This window comes from Ambystoma mexicanum, chromosome 2p, assembly GCF_040938575.1.
Source record: "Ambystoma mexicanum isolate Mex_15411 chromosome 2p, UKY_AmexF1_1, whole genome shotgun sequence".
NCBI classification, from domain to species: Eukaryota; Metazoa; Chordata; class Amphibia; order Caudata; family Ambystomatidae; genus Ambystoma; species Ambystoma mexicanum.
The window spans coordinates 1,070,058,621-1,070,076,127 of record NC_090923.1 but is presented as its reverse complement, the minus strand read 5'-3'; the positions used below and the strand labels follow the sequence as shown (position 1 = coordinate 1,070,076,127).

Below are 17,507 nucleotides of genomic sequence, written 5' to 3'. Positions count from 1 at the left end.
TTTGTATCCCAAAATGAGCGAAAATGTAGCTTTTTAGACTTCAGTTGCCATTTGATCTAGCATTATCTCCCTTGCTTCGCAAAATAAGACTGGAACGCCCATCTTCGGAGTCCCACAAAGACTGACAGTGAATGGAGAAACTGCAAGATTGGTCCCAATGTGTTCAGTTATAGTGCGTACTAAGGAGATCACTCTTGATTGGAGTGTATGGCAGAATAGTTCCCGATGATAGACAGCACAAATTAGAATTTGTGAGTACAAAGGATTGTATCGAACACTAGGAATCCAAGACACATAACATGAAGACATACAGTGTGCTGCAGGAGTGTATTGCACCAATTACAGTCACTATCAATTGAACTGTTGGTGAGGGGAGTCTTTTCAGAGAAAGAGGTCCCATTCTTTGACACAATTTGGCAGCTACACCAGAAAGACAAAGGTGTTGGAGATTAGGGATAGGCTGGAGAATCTACGTATTCAGCTCATCGCACAATCCATTGCCAGAAATGCTTCTTCAGACAATGCCCAAATGCACCATCTTTCCAGTCCTTAATTTAAAGAAAGGTTTCTGGGTGTGCTCTCTACAAACTGTCAGAAATATGCCTTTGGATGGGAAGAATATATTTCTATTGCTTATTGTTCAACAATATTCCATAGATCAACAAGTTACTTTACCTGGTAACGTTCTTTCCATGGGATGTTCCGACGACGTATTACACGTCTATGACAGGTAAGCAGCACAGCTGTGGTGATTACTTGTCATAGATGTGGAATACGTCAGAGGAACCAATCCCCCCTCGAATAACAATACTGGATGATGTAAATATGCTTCAATATGTAGATTACATTCTAAGTAAGGAAAGGTAGTAAAAGTGTTGGAACACAGGAAGTTGGGAATGAAAAGGCAATGAAGCTTAATAGCAAGGCAAGAAATGATATGGAAAAAAGGAAACGGCTGTGAGCTCTTAAACTCCTGCTTCTAGCCTAGCAGAGACTGGTTAGCTTGAAACCAACAGCTACCAGGAGCTACTTTCGGCTGGTGACTTACACACATGACACTGAGTATTTAAGAATGTTGATAAAGGGGGGGCATGGCTTGGCGCCAAGATGGCTGGTCAAGCTCTCCGAGTGCTCCTGTCTGTGTCCGCGCGCCAACAAGAAAAGGACCCGGTGAAACTGCCTGTCTATCTTTTCCTACCGGTGTCCACGGCTCTGGAGGGGTCCCTGCACTTGGAGACTGATTTCCAGCTGGTGGGATCCCGTGCAATCCTGAGGAGACTCCGGCGCGGCTCCAGCACCTTACTTCAAAATGGCGGGCGGGCGCCGCCTTGCACACGGAGCCTCCACCGGCCGCATGAGAGGCCGACTGCGGCTGCCGTCCGGGCGGCTGTGGACAACTCCTCTGATGCACCCTGATAACGAAGGCTCTCCTGAGGCTCCCCCCCGGGGCCCCGCACGGCGCCTGCCCTCCGGTGCCGCCATACGCCATCCGGCACAAGGTCCCCCGCCACCGACCCCCGGGGACTGTCTGCCCCGCTTGTGTCTCGGGTCCGGTGGACGTCGCAGGGGTTGGCCGCTGGTGCGAGGGAGTGGGAGGGGTGGAAGAGGTGCCTCCTCCCTGAACCGATCTCGCCGGCGGCCCGCACCCAAGCCAGCGGCCTGCCCGGGGTGTGTCGCACCCTGCTGTGTGGAGAGCGGCCCCCTAGGAGCGGCTGGAGGACGGCGGTGGAGGAGATGAGGAGGGAGAGAGTGGCTGGCGCAACGCCGCCGCCACCCGCAGCGCCGGCGCCCCAGACCACGGGGATGCCCGCGGCCCCTCTCGCCCCCATCCGTCACCAAGTGTTCTGGCAGCAAAATCCAGGCACCTGGACAGAATCCTCGAGTTGCTGGTGTTGTGACCTTCAATACATCAGGCCGGGTTCCTCCTGGCCCACTAGGGTACCCACCCTCCCTCCCTCCCTCCCTCTGCCACGGACCCTGTCCCGCCGGCTGAGTCAGAAAGCCCCTCCGTGGCACATTGGGTTCTCAGGAGCCGGGCACCACCTCAATCAACACAGGCTGATACCAGGACAACTGCCCACAGCCAACAGCCGACTTGGGGGGTCACGGCTGAAGGCCCAGCGACCCATATCCCAGAATGTCCAGGAATACCAAACCCCCGAAGCAAACCGACATCTCCGCCCTATTCACGGCAGCTACGACGGAGAAGCCTAGGCAGGGGGAGCGTCCCAGGTGGACGCCAGCCCTGACCGATCAGCGCAAGGGGTAACAAAAGGGGACCTCCAGGACCTCCTTGCGGCGATCACCAAAGAATACCAAAAAGGCACAGAGGAACTAAAAGGCAAGATCTCTGCCCTGGATAAAAGGGTGGGCGAAGTCGAATCTCGGACGGAAGAAATAGAAACCAGCCTATTCAAGCAGAACTTTGAAATTGGTGAAAGTGCGGACCAAATCTAGGTGTGAGGCCCTGGAGTGGAAACGGGAGGATGCCGAGAACAGATCCAGGCGCAACAACATCTGCCTGCAGTGAATCCCCCCCACAATCTCTGACGCAGTGCTGGGGCCCTATGTCCTCCTGCGCTTCAACCTGACCCTCCCGGATGGGGCTCCCCTAGAACTTGATAGAGTACACAGAACCAGGTCCAGGCAGAGCGGTGCTTCCCCGCCAAACGTATTGGGGAGGGTGCACTTCAAGGTCAAAGAAGAAATTATGCGTGAGGCCAGAAACTCCCCCAGTGTACTCTTCCAGGGCGCAGTTATCTCCTTATACCAGGATTTAGCAGCGGTCACCCTGGCAAAGAGACAAAGCCTTAAAACCACTGGCTGTCTGGCTCCGTGAGAGGAAGATTGTATACCGCTGGGGATTCCCTACCTCCCTCTCCTTCTCCTGGGAAGGCAAGTCCCGCAACATCCTTACTCCCCAAGAAGCGACAGGCTTCATGAATCCAGAGGAGATGCCGGATCCATCGGTCGAGCCTGGCCGGGCCCTGGGGAGGGGCAGCGGGAGCCCCTGGGGTCCTGGACCCGGGTCGGGAGACGGCGCAGACCGTGTGGCCCCCCTACCAAAAGCAAGAAGAATGACAACGGCTAACGCCTCATCCCGCCTCTTGAGCTTGAGCGGCCCGTCGGCCTGCGGCTCCCCGTGACCCGGCATCAGATGAAGATCACATGAACTTATCAGCCCGGGTCCCAGACAGCCAGTCTCCCCCACGGGACCGGCCTAACCGGCATCGCTCAACTCCCCAAAGTTCTTGGGCCAGGTTGGCCCCCCCCAAGTCTTCCATCGAGGCCCGTTGGGCCAGCGGAAAGGGTATTCCCCGGAGCCTCCCATGAGGCTCCCTCCACCAGTTTCACCGTTTACACAAGAGGCACCGTTGCCTTCAGCTGTCTTGGCGTGCTGGACCAGTCGCCTGACCCCCATTGGCTAAAAACTGTCCTGGATGCTGTCTCTTGGTGTGGGGGGGGAAGCTCAACAGAAGGACAAAGCGTCAGGGGGACTTAATGCTGTGGAGGGCGATGGAACATTGCCCCACAGAAGCTTAGGATGGGGACCCCGGAACAGATCATTAAAGTGACGACCTGGAACGTTTGGGGCCTCAACACACCCAGGAAACGGAAACTAGTGGAGCAAAAGTTGGCTCGCCTGGGTTCAGACAGTCTTCCTCCAAGAAGCACATCTCTTGGAGCCCGACAAGAAACGCCTCAACTTTAGAACCTATCCTAGGCGCTTCTTCGCCTCGGCAGCGGGGAAAAAAAAAAAAAAAAGAAAAAAGAAAATAAAACACTAAAAAATAGGGGTCGCCATCCTTAGCAGTGGCAGCCTACCCCTCACCCGAATCACCACCAAAAAGGATCCGGAGGGCAGGTTCCTGCTACTCGAAGGCTTATTGGTCGAGCTCCCGATCACTCTAGTCGCTCTTTACAGCCCCAACAAGGATAGGGCCCTTTCCTCCGCAAGCTCCTACCGAACATTACTGCCTTCGCCAGAGGCCAATTACTCATCGGGCGGGACTTCAACCTGCCGCCAGACCCCAACTTGGACAAAATCCTCCCGCCATCGAGAGAGGACTTCGTAACGCCCTAGCCTTGGCTGAATTCCTAAGGGAAACAAACTCTGGACATCTGGAGATTCCTCAACCAAGGAGGGAGAGACTACACATACCTGTCGCATGTGCACAAGGGATACTCTAGGATCGATCTGATATTAGCCTCAAGTCCTCTGGCCCCCTGTGCGGAGGACATTGACATAGGGCACATCAACATCTCAGACCACGCGCCAGTGACTGAGCCTCCGTGCCCAAGGGCTTCCGAAGCCCCCCCCCCACAGGCCCTGGAAACTCCACGACCACATCCTCTCGGACATAGTTAGTAAGGCCGAATTAGCGGAAACACTGGTGAACTACTTCAAGGAGAACGCCACCCCGGACGTCTACCGGGCAACCACCAGGGATGCAAGGAAACCAGTGATTCGGGGGGTAGCCATGGATGTCACAGCAAGGCTCTGCCCTCTGAACCAACTACACCAAACTAACTTGGAGAGGAAGGTAATAGAACTGGAAACTAGCTTTAAAAAGCACCCGGCCAAAGCCACCGGCCGCGACCTCAAAAAGAGGTAAAGCAGAACTAGAAATGCACCAGGCAGACCGGGCAGCTAGGGCCCTACAATACACCAAACAATTCTACTACCTCAATGGCAATAAGGCGAACCGCCTCCTAGCGCAAAGACTAAAGAAAATTCAAACAAGGAACTTCGTCCAGTGCCTGTTGGATCACTTCGGCACCCTATGCTACCTAGAAGCTGAGAAGCTCAAACTTCTGACGGAACACAACAAAGGCATAATAGCGGGTCCCCCCACAGCCGCCTCGGCCCGGGTTAGGTTCCTGGCGGCCACTCAGAAGCTCCCAAGGCACCCGGCACTAGAAGCACTGAAGCACCCAATCACTTCGGAGGAAGTATCCAACACGATTCGCACTCTGAAGAACACTTCCCCTGGGCCAGACGGCTCACAGCAACATTTTATAAAAAGTTCACCCACATCCTGGCTCCGCAGCTGGCTGCCCTATTCAACACCTTCCTAACGTCGGTCGGAGGCCACCACGCCATCTATGGAAGAGTCCTCCACATTCCTCATCCTGAAGCCAGGTAAAGACCGCACACACTGCACGTCATACAGACCCATCACGCTCCTGAATAACAACGCCAAACTGTTAGCCAAAATTTTGGCTAATAGACTAGCCCCCATCCTCCCAGATATCATTCATCCAGATCAAACTGGGTTTATCCCAGGTTGCAACACGCATGACAACATCGAAGAACGATCATTATAGAGTCAGCGCACAGAATGGGCTCCCCTTGGTGGTTCTCTCGCTGGACGCGTACAAAGCGTTTGACATGCTGGACTGGGGCTACATAGATGCAACCCTTCGCCACTATGGGTTCAGCCCGAACTTTAGGAAATGGGCCCTCGCCAACTATCAGCATCCGTCCACCCACCCGAGACTGAACGGAGCTAGCTCCAGAAACATCACAAGGGGGACCAGGCAGGGATGCCCCTTCTCTCCACTCATCTTCGCCCTCTCCATGGAGCCACTGGCCAGCAGGATCTGGAAACAACCCGCTAATCCAGGGCCTGGAACTCAAGGGAGAACCCTACAAAACAGCACACTACGCGGACGACATTCTACTCACCCTCACCCCACCAGATGGGTCCATGCAGGCTCCCTGGGAAGAGCTGGAGAGATTCAAAGAAGCCTCGGGGTTCACGATCAACATCGCCAAATCGGTAGCCATGGGAGTCAACATGCCGGGCAACCTCAGGGAGAAAATGCAGACCTCCTACCCGATCCAGTGGGCCAAAGCGGAGATCAACTACCTGGGGGTCCAGATTACGTCTGACCCGGGAAAATTATATAAAGCCAATTTCCCACAAATATTCAAAGAGCTCAAGGCCGACCTGGGCCGCTGGCGCAAGCAGGAAATCTCCTGGTTCGGTCGTATCTCGGCGCTGAAAATGAACCTGCTCCCGAGACTGCTCTACGCCTGCCTGGCACTTCCCACAACTATCCCCATGAAAGCCCTGCAAAAACTGCAAAAAGCCATTCTGAAGTATGTATGGGAGGGCAAGAAGCTGCAAATCCCATAACATATCATGCTCCGCGGCCCTGCCCTCAGGGGCCTGGGGGTCCCAGACGTAGCCAGATACTCCCTCGCAGCCCAACTTGCCCACGCCTTTGCCTGGAAAGCAACCACCAACCGAGCTAGAAGGCTGAAACTGGAGGAGGACTGGTCCCCTTCCCCGGTCGAGGCACTCCCCCACATGAAAGCAGACAACATCCCCGGGAAGATGGGTCCATAGCCAGCAACGCAGAATACGAGTTGGAGGAAAGCGGCCCACCTCTGGAAGTGCAGAAGCCCAACAGGTCCACTCACCCCAATCTGGGGCAACCCCGACTTCTCCCCGGGTCTGGTCCCAAACACCTTCAACAGATGGCATGAGGGGGACCTGAGAACCATGGCGGACTTCTACGTGAATGGGACCCCGCTAAACTTTGAGGAATGCAAGGCTAAATTTGATTCCGGAGTCAGAGAGGTTCTGATACGCCCAGCTCGGGCATTGGCTATCCAATGAAGCCGCCAAGAAACTAGGCGGTAGAGAGCTAACAGCCCTAGAGCGGACCCTTTCGTCGAATCCCCCCCAAAGGGAAAATTTTGGCCCTATATAAATTGCTCGACAGGTCGGACACGTCCAAAAAAGAACTGTACATGCTCAATTTGGAAAAAGACATTGGCAGAACTATCGAGTCGGAGGAGTGGAGTCAGATCTGGGCCCGCACCCACAAGAGCTCCAGATGCACGACAAACAGAGGGGACCTACAAGGTATGTTACCGCTGGTACCGCACACCGGAAGCCCTAAACAAATTCAACCCGGCCATCCCCCCACAGTGCTGAAGGGGTTGCCCCGACCGGGGCACGCTGCTTCACCCGTTGTGGACCTGCCCGAAATCCACGCGGTACTGGAGGGAGGTCCTGGACCAGAGCAAAGGGATAACAGGCCTCACGATCCCCTGGGACCCGGCATTGTTCTCTTGGGGGCTACAGGCGGGGGCCAGTTCCCAATGACAGGTCGCATAGCGGACTTATGCACCCAACTGTTAACGGCAGCGAAGATCGCCCTGGCCAGACTCTGGAAGAATCCAGAGGGCCCAACCATACAAATGTGGGTGTCCAAATGTTGGGAGACAGTGGCAGCGGAGAAGATCAGGGCTCTAAGATTCGGCAACCCCGCCAACTTCGAACAAATCTGGGCCCCCTTCCTGGACTACACAGGGAAATACCTGGGCCTAGCGAGACAGCCCCCCCCTCCACCAACCTCGGCTGGATGGGGTTCAGGCTTAGCCGGTGAAGCCGGCACAGGAACCATCTCGGCCAGCGACAAGCAAGTCTAGGTCCATACCAATCCTCCAGCTGACGCCCCGAGATCTGGGAAGACCAGCACCGAGCCAGATCCCCTTACCTGGACACGCGATAAGCCCCGCCACTCGCACCATCAACCTAAGACATTCTGCTCCCCCGAGACCCCCCCCCCCTGTAGATAGCTCCCCCGCTATCTCCCCCCCCCTAGAGACCCAAAGACTCACCCACCGTTGGGCCCAATTTGTGTTCCGTTCTGGTTTTATTTTGCTGCTCTTCTTCGTTGTGATTCACTTCTTGCTAGCCTTCTGCTAAAGGTGTCTATCGTTGCAATGTTAAGCTGGCATGCATAAATACCAATAAAAACATGAAAAAAAAAGAATGTTGATAAAGGAGAATTGGGCGAATTAGTACACATGTAAACATAACTCACCATACATTATGTGCAAAAAGTTAAAATTTGCCTCTCCTGCAGAACTAAGATGTACAGTGCACAGTGTACAGTGTACTCACTGTTGGTTCCTAAGCGGTATTCCCTGCCTACTGTGTGATGTTGCACACCCAGGAGCTTGTTTTAGCTCCTGCACATTGAATTTTAAACATTTTAGGGATCCCCAGAACATTCATCCCAAAATTTGCAGTATTGGCAACGACCTTGTACAATTGGGAGGGAGGTGGGGGGTGAGAGTAAGATCAGAGGAGAGGGAGGAGCACGTTCTGGAAGAACAGAAGCAATCCGTGCATAGAACCTTGTTCTAGTGGCTCCTTCACTAGGCATGGCGTTTTACCCTACGGACCTTGGTGATAGAACCGCTGCGCCACTGACAAATTGTATGGCAGTACGCACATGTTAATAGCCTGCAAATCAGACATTCAATAATAAATTGGCATACAATACATGCAAACAGGAGAAAGTAGTGGTTTCAGCACTGAGAAAGACAAAATATCATTAAGAGAAAGCAATTGGTGAGTCGAATGATCCAAATACTGAGGAACAGGAACATCGATTGCTTTATAGATTAGGAGTCCAAGGCACTTTAAAAGGGTGCATTTGTGCATGGAGAGCAGACCAGTATGGAGTCAGCAGATAGTGTTTTTTGCGGATTGGAGGACGATTCGGGGTAGTGCGTAGGGTAATAATGCAGAAAACTTTGTTCAGAGGGAAGGAGTAGTGAAGAGGAAGGTTAAGCGTAGGCATGGCCAGTAGTGTAGTTTTGTGAGCACGAGTGTGGACATGGAGCTTTCAAAGTGGTAAGAAATTGATGAATTATTTGAATGTTGAGAACGTTAATACAAGCAGCAGAAGTGGAAGAGTGACAAATAGTTGCGTTCAGAGATTCCTATAAAGGGGGGGGGGGCCAGATGAAGGCAGGTAGAGGTGGATGGCTTGAAAAGTGTTAAGTCCACCAGCATCAGCGGGAACAGACTGCAGGAGAAGGTTAAGGAAGGAGTTCAGTGGGGCGGGGAGGGGTGGGAATACAGATCCAGAAAAAAAAGTAGGAGGGAGGAGTTAAATAGGCTATTCAAAAGAGGTGGTGATGTCCAAAAGGGCAGGGAGTGGTTATGGCTTTATTGATAAGGAACCCCACTTCACTGCCATTCCCAACAGGTCTTGGAGAGTGGGAGAAGGTAGAGTCAGTGTGGAGAGCTAGTGGAGCAGAATCAGAAGAGTGGGGGGGGGGGGGGGTCGTGGGGGTTCAGGTGTCTGACAGCAAAGTGTAGGCTGAGAGTCAAAATGTACAGTGATGTAGGAAGACTTGTTGCATAGGGTTTGTGCATTCCAAGAGCCAAGGCAAAGGTTAATAGGAGGTGGGGGAGAATAGCAGGTACTGTGTAGTGGGCTGTGGTGGATAACTAGGACCATTTTACTTGTAATAAACTGTAGATTTTCAAGCATGGTCAAATAAAGTGAACAGCAGATCGAGATTGGCATTTTGTAAACCACTTTCAGTGAAGGATAATCAACAGGCTTGACTGTCGCAGAAGAAAGGAAAAGTAAAGTGTTGTAAGTGGCTTGCGCTTTAGCGTGCCTTTGTCTTGTGTCCCATGTGCGTGGAACCTTTCCGAGTTCCACGCTCGTGGCGGCAGTTGATCTTTGAAGGAGCAGGGAGCTGGGAGGGGATTGATGGTCACGGTGTACGGGTTGAAGAATAAAAGGAGTAGCACAACCTACCTGATTCTTCCGTTATTACACTGGCGACGAGGATTTCTTCAACCTCCAACCCACGTGCCTTACGAAGCCGTGTACCATCATCTTCTGGTGTCCTCAGTTGGTCTTCCGAGCCGCGCTCCCAGACGAGGTCGAGCGCGGCTCACGGCGGGTATACGGCCGCTGGCTCCTGGCTGATTAACAGCTGCTCCTCGCTCTCAGGGATCTTAATCCGAGGCGCGCTCCCGGACGGGGTCGAGCGCGGCTCAAGGCGGTGGTTGCAGCTGCTGCACTACGGCTCCTCACGTGTTGCACACGACGGACCTCTGCAGGTGAGAGGTGGACCCTGGGAGGGGGGCACGGTCCAGTGGATCTTAATAGCCCGGGAGGGCTCCTGCAAAGACCACGGTTTTCAGCGTTGTTCGGCTCCGCCCCCCTTTCCTGCGAGGAAGCAAGACCAGGGGTTTCCTGCGCATCGGTGGGCATGGTTACCCTTTCCTCGGCGGCGAGGAGAGGAATGTTAACCCCTTGAGTGTGCAAGTCTCAGGGACTGCGATTCCACGGTTGGCCACATCCTCTTCAGCTGGGAGGAAAGTAATTGTGACTGGGGACTTGCTAGAAGTGAAATTTTATTGGCTGGCATTCTCCAACCGCCAACTATTGGTGGCATTCACGTTCAGCTAGTCCTGCTCCCTGAAGAGGTGATTGGGATGAAACAACTCCTCCATTGGAATCTGCTGTTTTTATTTTGAACTGGTTGTACAGGTTAATACCTTGTGTTCGAAGGAAGTTCTCTCAATCAACCTGACCTGGTCAAGTGCAGACTTCTCCATCACGCCCATCTGCGGTTGTGCTCTTCCTCTGTGACGATTTCAGTTTATATTAGCCATGCAGTACAGTAATGCTCGCCCTCCCCCAGCTTTTCTTCCCAATCCAGGAGAGCCCCCCATTGCATGGGAGCTTTGGGTGGACACTTTCAAAGTATATCTGAGAGCGTCAGGGGGTTCCAGGATGTCTGATGACGACAAGGAAGCAACCCTACTTAATTGCCTTGGCACGGAGGGTTTGAGGATCTTCAGACATCTTCCAGGCCAGGACGTATGGGGCTTACCTTCTGGCGATGGAGAGGGGGGGGGGCAGTAGTTTTGACATTTGAAACTGCTCTTAAGAAGTTGGAGACACGCTTCGGCAAGAGAGCCAACATTGTGCTGGAAAGGTATCATTTTTTCTCGAGAGCACAGGGTCCTGGCGAGAACATCGACTCATATGTGACGGCTCTGCGCGCCCTCATTTCTACATGTAAATTCACGGGACTTACGGATGAGTACATTCGTGACCAGATCATGATGAGGACTAGTGACTCAAAGGTCAGGGAGAGGTTATGGACAGAAAAGGACCCTCCATTGGAGAAAGTGATTGAAATAGCTCGTGCCTTGGAGGAATCAAGGAAGAGCGTCAAGGAAGTAACAGAGAATGCAGACATCTTACACATGGTTCAGCCACGTAAGGCTGAGGATAGTCGTGCCAGGGACAAGGATCAAAGGGCGACATCAAATAGCAGAGATCTTTGCAAGAAATGTGGTTGGAGGGGTCATGTGGCAGGAGCAAAGGAGTGTCCTGCTTCCGCAGTTGTGTGCAGAAAATGCAAGGGAAGGTGACATTTTGCCCGCATTTGCAAGACTGCTCCACAGAGAGAAGTTGTACGCATGGTGGATCCTGATGAGGATGATAGAAATGTAACGGTTGTAGGATATGTCAGCCCCTCCCCTGCGGCGGGTGTTCTTCCCAAGGAAGGTCGCTGTTGAGTGTGGGACCAACCAAAAAGAGTGCGTGGGCTACCCTTAATGTGAATGGAGTTCCTCTTAGTGTGTTGGTCGACACGGGTTCTCCTTATACCATGGTTTCTCCGGAGCTGTACAAGGCCAAGTTCCATAGAGAGGTATCTGATTTGAATCCGCCTGACATCAATCCATGTGCGTATGGGCGTGTTCCAATTAAAGTATTTGGATACGACTGGGTTGATATAGAATTTCATGGCCGGAAAACCAGAGGAAAGCTTTATGTAGCTCATAAGGGTGATCCGTTTATTAGGTGGGATGAGCAGGCTGCCCTCGCGATAGAGGTTCGCCCGGGTAAAGATGTTCCTGTTTTGTGTGTGAGCAAAGGAAGGGAAGGTAGTTTGGGTCATGGTAGCTCGTTGACAGCGGAAGTTCTTCAAGAGAAGTTTCCGTCAGTTTTCTCACCTGTCCTGGGCAAGTTGCAGGGTTTTTCACACAAGATTGTGCTTAAGAGGGGTGCCATCCCCGTTGTGCACAAGGTCAGGCGAGTACCTATCATGGCACGTGAGGCACTCAGGACGGAACTTAACAAACTCATGGAAGCCGGTGTAATTGAGGAGGTGGAGTCCTCAGAGTGGTTAGCCCATATTGTCTTGGCACGCAAATCCGATGGAGGCATGAGGATGTGTGTCGATCTTAGAGATTTAAATTGCAATATCTGGATCGACAGACATCCCTTGCCGAATATAAACGAAATGCTTTCGCTTGTGGGAGGGGCGTCTTGTTTCTCCACTCTAGATTTGTCCTCTGCCTATCACCAAGTGGATCTGCACGTCGAATCACACCCTCTCATCTCATTCATTACCCCGTTCGGAGCTTTTCGGTTCCGGCGGATGCCTTTTGGTTTGGCCTCCGCTTCTGCTGTCTTTCAGCGAGTTATGCAGAAGTTGTTTTGTGGAGTGGAGGGGATGGAGTATTTTCAGGACGATATCTTGGTGTGGGGCAGGTCACGTAAGGAACATGATGAGGGTTCTACAAGTCTTAGGCATTTTGGAGAGGAGTGGTCTAACGGTCAAAATGAGTAAGTGTAAAATAGGGGTGGAGAGTGTAACTTATCTGGGACACACTCTTGATGCCAAAGGGACACATCCCAAGGCTGAATTAGTGAAGGTGTCTCCACCCACCTGTAAGGACCAGTTAAGGTTGTTTTTGGGGTTGGCTGAATATTACAGCAGGTTCATTCACACATACTCCGACAGTTGCCATGAGAGCTTTGCTCAAGAAGGGTGTACGTTTTGAGTGGTCAGAGTTATGCCAGCTTGAGTTTGAAGGATTGAAGGCTCTGGTAGACCAGGCTCCATCTTTAGCTTCCTTTTCTCCCTCAAGGAAGACGGTTTTAACAGTGGATGCTAGTGAGTATGGTGTAGGGGCTGTTCTTGAGCAGTGTTTTGACGGGTCGTACCGCCCCATTGCTTTCGCCTCCAGGGTTCTTAATGAGACGGAGCGCAGATACGCCGTCAGAGAGGGAGGCCTTGGCCGCCGTCTGGGCATCCAAACATTTCAGAACATTCTTGTGGGGGTGGAATACACTATACGCACCGATCACAAGCCCCTGGTGCATGTGTTGACAACTAAGGGATTGTCCCAGGCATCCTCTAGGGTGATGCGTTGGATGGCCGACATGAGGGAGTATAATTTTAGAGTCGAATATATACCTGGCACTAAAAATATTGTTGCGGACTGTCTCTCTCGTTTCCCCCGCCACGATATATGCGTGGGAGACCCAACACAGTGCGTGACGGGTGACGAGTGTATGTTGGTGGCCAAGGTGTTTCCGGCCGTCAGTGAGCAGGAGTGGTGTATAGAGTGTGGACGAGATCCGGTATTAAATAACATTAAAACAGCTCTCGCAACTGGTGTGGGCAAGGATGATTTGAATAAATCGTTCGGTCAGGTGTGGTCTGAATTGTCGGATGGTCCGTGGGGCATTGCTAGGGGTGCTAGGTTAATACCGCCTGAATGTCTAAGGGCTAAGTTGGTGGAGTTGGCTCATGAGGGGCACATCGGTAGATCCATGACAAAAAGGAGGCTCAGAGATGGGTATTGGTGGCCCAAGATGGATGAGGAAGTTGAGAGGGTAGTCAAATATTGTGTGGCCTGTTCCATCAGCGATAAGAGCAAAAAAACCTTGCCCCAAACCATTCAACCTGTGGAAGTGCCCGAAGATGTGTGGTCAAAAGTGGCCATGGACATTATGGGTCCCATAGAGGCTTTGGGTGGAGGTTTGAAGTATTTTGTAGTGTTAGTCGACTACACCTCCAGGTGGGTGGAGGCCACGGCTTTACCCTCAGTCACCACTGAAAAGGTGATCGATTTCTTGTCATCGGTGTTTGACAGGGAGGGTGTTCCTGCGGGAGTCGTCCCCGACAACGGTCCCCAGTTTGTATCGGGTGTCATGCAAGAGTTCTTTTCTAAACTAGGGATTTGTCACCATAGGGTGGCTTTGTACAACCCGGAGGCCAACGGGTTAGTGGAGCGGATGAACCGGTTCGTGAAAGGGGCTGTTCAGTTGGCCATCGCCAATGGTTTGCCGTGGTGCAGTGTGGTGTCTGAGGCACTTAAGGCTTATAGGATTACCCCTTCGTCTTTTACTGGTTTGTCTCCGTTTGAGTTAATGAGGGGTAGGAAACCGGGGTCGAAACTCAGGATAGCCGCTCTTGGGGGTGGTGTAAAAACGTGCGTCAACATGCAGGAGGTTCTTGATAGGGTATGGATTAAACAATCCCGATTTTGGGAATCTCAGCTTTGCAAAAGGAAACGCCTGCTTGTGCATGTGGGTGATTGCGTTGTCGTGAAAAATCCTAGGTTCGTGGCTAAAGGCTGTTCCAAGTTTATGCAGCCGTGTATTGTGACCAAAGTCGGTCGTGGTTATGTTAAACTACAGGATGGTACCAGATGGAGTTTGAGGCGAGTGGTTCCTGTTAAGGGAAGCTTGGCGGGTACTGAGGACCAGGGTTGTGAAGGGAGTGGTGCCACAAATGGAGAGGGTCTCGGGTGTGCGGCAGAGTGTGCGGTTCGTATAGCGAGCCCTCTGGATGCCAGTAGTCATGTGGTAGTCTCTGGACAGGCCAATGTGGTGGGTCATGAAAGTGTGGAGGTGTCTTCCCCGGGGAGTGAAGGTGTTGCGCCATTTGATGGGGAGGCGGATGAGTCTTCCGAATGTGATTCTGATAATTTTGCTCTTATCCTGGCTGAAGTGGGGCCAGAGGATACTGATGAATGTGCAGTGTCTGTTTCGGACAATTCTGTTTTAATTCCAGCCGGGGTTGATCGAAGTGAGGCTTCTTCTCCTGCAGAGGCTTTCAATGACATGAATAACCGCCCTAACAGAATGAAGAAGCTTCCAGCAAAATACAAGGGCTTTGTCTTAGAATTTACAGATATTTAACTACAGATATTCAACTTTATGTTTTACAGATATTCAACTTTATGTTGTTGTTTTTCTGATGGTTCTTTCCTCATCGGTTCAATATTTTTTTTTGTTTTACTTTCCCGTTCTTCCCCTCATTGTGTTTTCCTGTGTGGAAATTTGTGCTCACATGTTTGTGTGGTTTACGGGGGGAGAAGTGTAAGTGGCTCGCGCTTTCGCGTGCCTTTGTCTTGGGTCCCATGTGCGTGGAACCTTTCCGAGTTCCACGCTCGTGGCGGCAGTTGATCTTTGAAGGAGCAGGGAGCTGGGAGGTGATTGATGGTCACGGTGTACGGGTTGAAGAATAAAAGGAGTAGCACAACCTACATGATTCTTCCGTTATTACATAAAGGTTAACAAAAAAGTCACCAGAGAGAAAACATACTAAAGCAACACATCAAGACACCAAAAGTAATTTGAACACCAAAGCTACTAAATATAGCGCTTCTTGAGTCCAAAGCATCCAAGAAATCTCCACTGGTACTTAAATTAGGTCTCAATTGTTACGCAGTTCCACTTGAGATTGATATAAATATACATTCTTTTTTTTTTTACAGATAAAATGGAATCTACAAGTGTTAAGGCAGCTTGGTGACAATGCCCAACATAGACGCGACCAGAGAATGAGCCAGAAGAGGAAAAACGATGGTCTGAACGCCCTAAAGCAGTTAAAAGCAGGTGCAATAGGCCAAACATTCCACCGAATCATTGAAGGTAAAGAATGAAGAGGCAACACAAAATGTTTGTTCACAACCGATATTAAGAGTCCCGCAACAATGTTGCTGAAGAGTCCTAAAATTGAGTTATTTTCTGCTGGCTTAAGATCTAGGAGCCAATGTCAATTACATGCATGATGCTCACTGCCAGTGTGCAGCACCTCGGTGGTACAGTACGACGCAGGTAGAGCCAGCCTGAACGAGCGAGGGGCGGGGCGGGGAACATTTCTTTAGCCATTGTTTGTGCTTCAAAATGGCAAATGTGTATGTGGTTTAGTATGCGAAAGGTACTGGCAAAGCATAATAGTTAATCACCTGGGCACGAATGTCAGTTCAATCACATACACACAGCAAACCCTTATATTACTAGCCAAGAGTGAATTATCACTCGTCAGTGGAGTGCAGATGTGGCCAGTTTCTGCATAAACCACACACAAGCAAAAGGCCAAAAAATAATTGAATACGTCACTCAGAATGGTACGATTGCTCAAACGTATATGTACAAGATTGATCAATCCCCCACAGCAATGAGTGTCTCACACCGATCCCAGAAGATGATATTTTTAGGAAAGTTAGTGTAGTTCACTGAACTCTGGACAGTAGGACCTCTCCAGTCTCTAGACACTGTTAATGGTGTGTCTGGGCTTCTCAAATACTTTCACCGATTCTTAAAATGAATTTGTTTTAAAAAGGTCGACAGTCTAGTATTTTTGCTCATTTACTCTCGATTGCAGTGCAGTTTATTTACATTGGTAACTTTAAATTGACGATTGGGCACAGATTACTTCTTCCCCACATGTCCCGAATTCGTCGCTAGAGCTCATGCGCAGGGAACCTGCTCCTTTTCAGAATTTGTATTTATGGCCAGAAGGTTTTATATATAGTATCATCAGAACGAAAGAGACCCGCCTACTTAAACCCTGTGCAGATCACTGGAATATTTACTTTGTGGCATGCAGATCGTCAGGGTGCTTTGGAAACAGGGTGAAGATAGCTCAGACTAATCAATATGCTACATCAGGAGAGGAAAATGAATGTACCACCAAAGGATCATGTACCAGATTTGCAAGTGCGCCATAAGTCTTTTCTTTCCTGTTGATCCAAACATCTCACTTCAGAATAACCCACCTCCACTATAGTGTCTATGAAGCCTTCCAATAGTTTCCCCAAGTGTGAAAAGTGCTGCAGAAAACAACGAAGTGAAAGGTAGAGATGTTACTGTTGGTGAGGAGGAGGGGGTGTAAGGTTCAGAAAAGCAACTTACCTTCTGGGTGCAACACATCAGACAAGAAAGGAGAAGCTGCAGCAAAGAACAGACAGTCAGGAAAAGGACCACGTTACATGTACATCATGGACATATTCTTTGCTTCACAAGTAAGCCCATAGTCTACATATCAGAACTGTTTAGGAATGTAATTTGGAAATGTATAGCACTGCACAATTTAAGTAGCCTAGGAGAAATTGGCAATCCAATTCCCAACCGTGCCTCAAAAGAAGGGAATGAGATGGAAGGTCACCTGCAAGTTTCCAGAAATCAGACATTCAAGGCTAATGCACAAATTGAAGGTCCCTATGGAGCTAGGAATTAAATGCAGCCATCGCCCCCACACATGCACAGCACGTGAAGACGTGACTTTTCATTAGATTATCACTTTGGTTGTTAGAAGAGAGCACATGCACAAATTACATTGGTCAACCTTGTGTCCAGGTAGAGGTGGCAGCCAAACCTACTTAAGCATCTAAACTGCAGTTTAGTAAAAATTGCAACATTACTATCTCTTAAGCACCAATCAGTTTAACAAGAGGGTAAAGTAGAAAAAAGCAAGCCAGATTTCTTTTTATTTAGTATTTATATAGAGGGTACCTAGTGTGGGAGTAACTGTACAGGCAATACAGGATACATGGGTCTTGAGAATTTAACATGAGTAATCATCATAGTTCAAAACCCAGATGGGAATATGGCTGTCAGAATCTAAGTTACAC

The 17,507-nt window shown here is 50.7% G+C and overlaps 1 protein-coding gene across 3 annotated transcripts in view; it reads right to left on the bottom strand.

Annotated features, from left to right (window-relative positions):
• Positions 1-17,507, bottom strand: part of RTN3 (reticulon 3) — a 344,971-nt gene that overhangs the window by 290,212 nt on the left and 37,252 nt on the right. The window contains exon 2 of one of the 3 annotated variants that reach the window (XM_069645003.1): positions 16,789-16,824. The exons of the other annotated variants lie outside the window; for them this stretch is intronic. Within the exon in view, the coding sequence (XP_069501104.1) occupies positions 16,789-16,824 (36 nt within the window). The remainder of the gene's footprint in view (positions 1-16,788; positions 16,825-17,507) is intronic. 3 annotated transcript variants of the gene reach the window in all.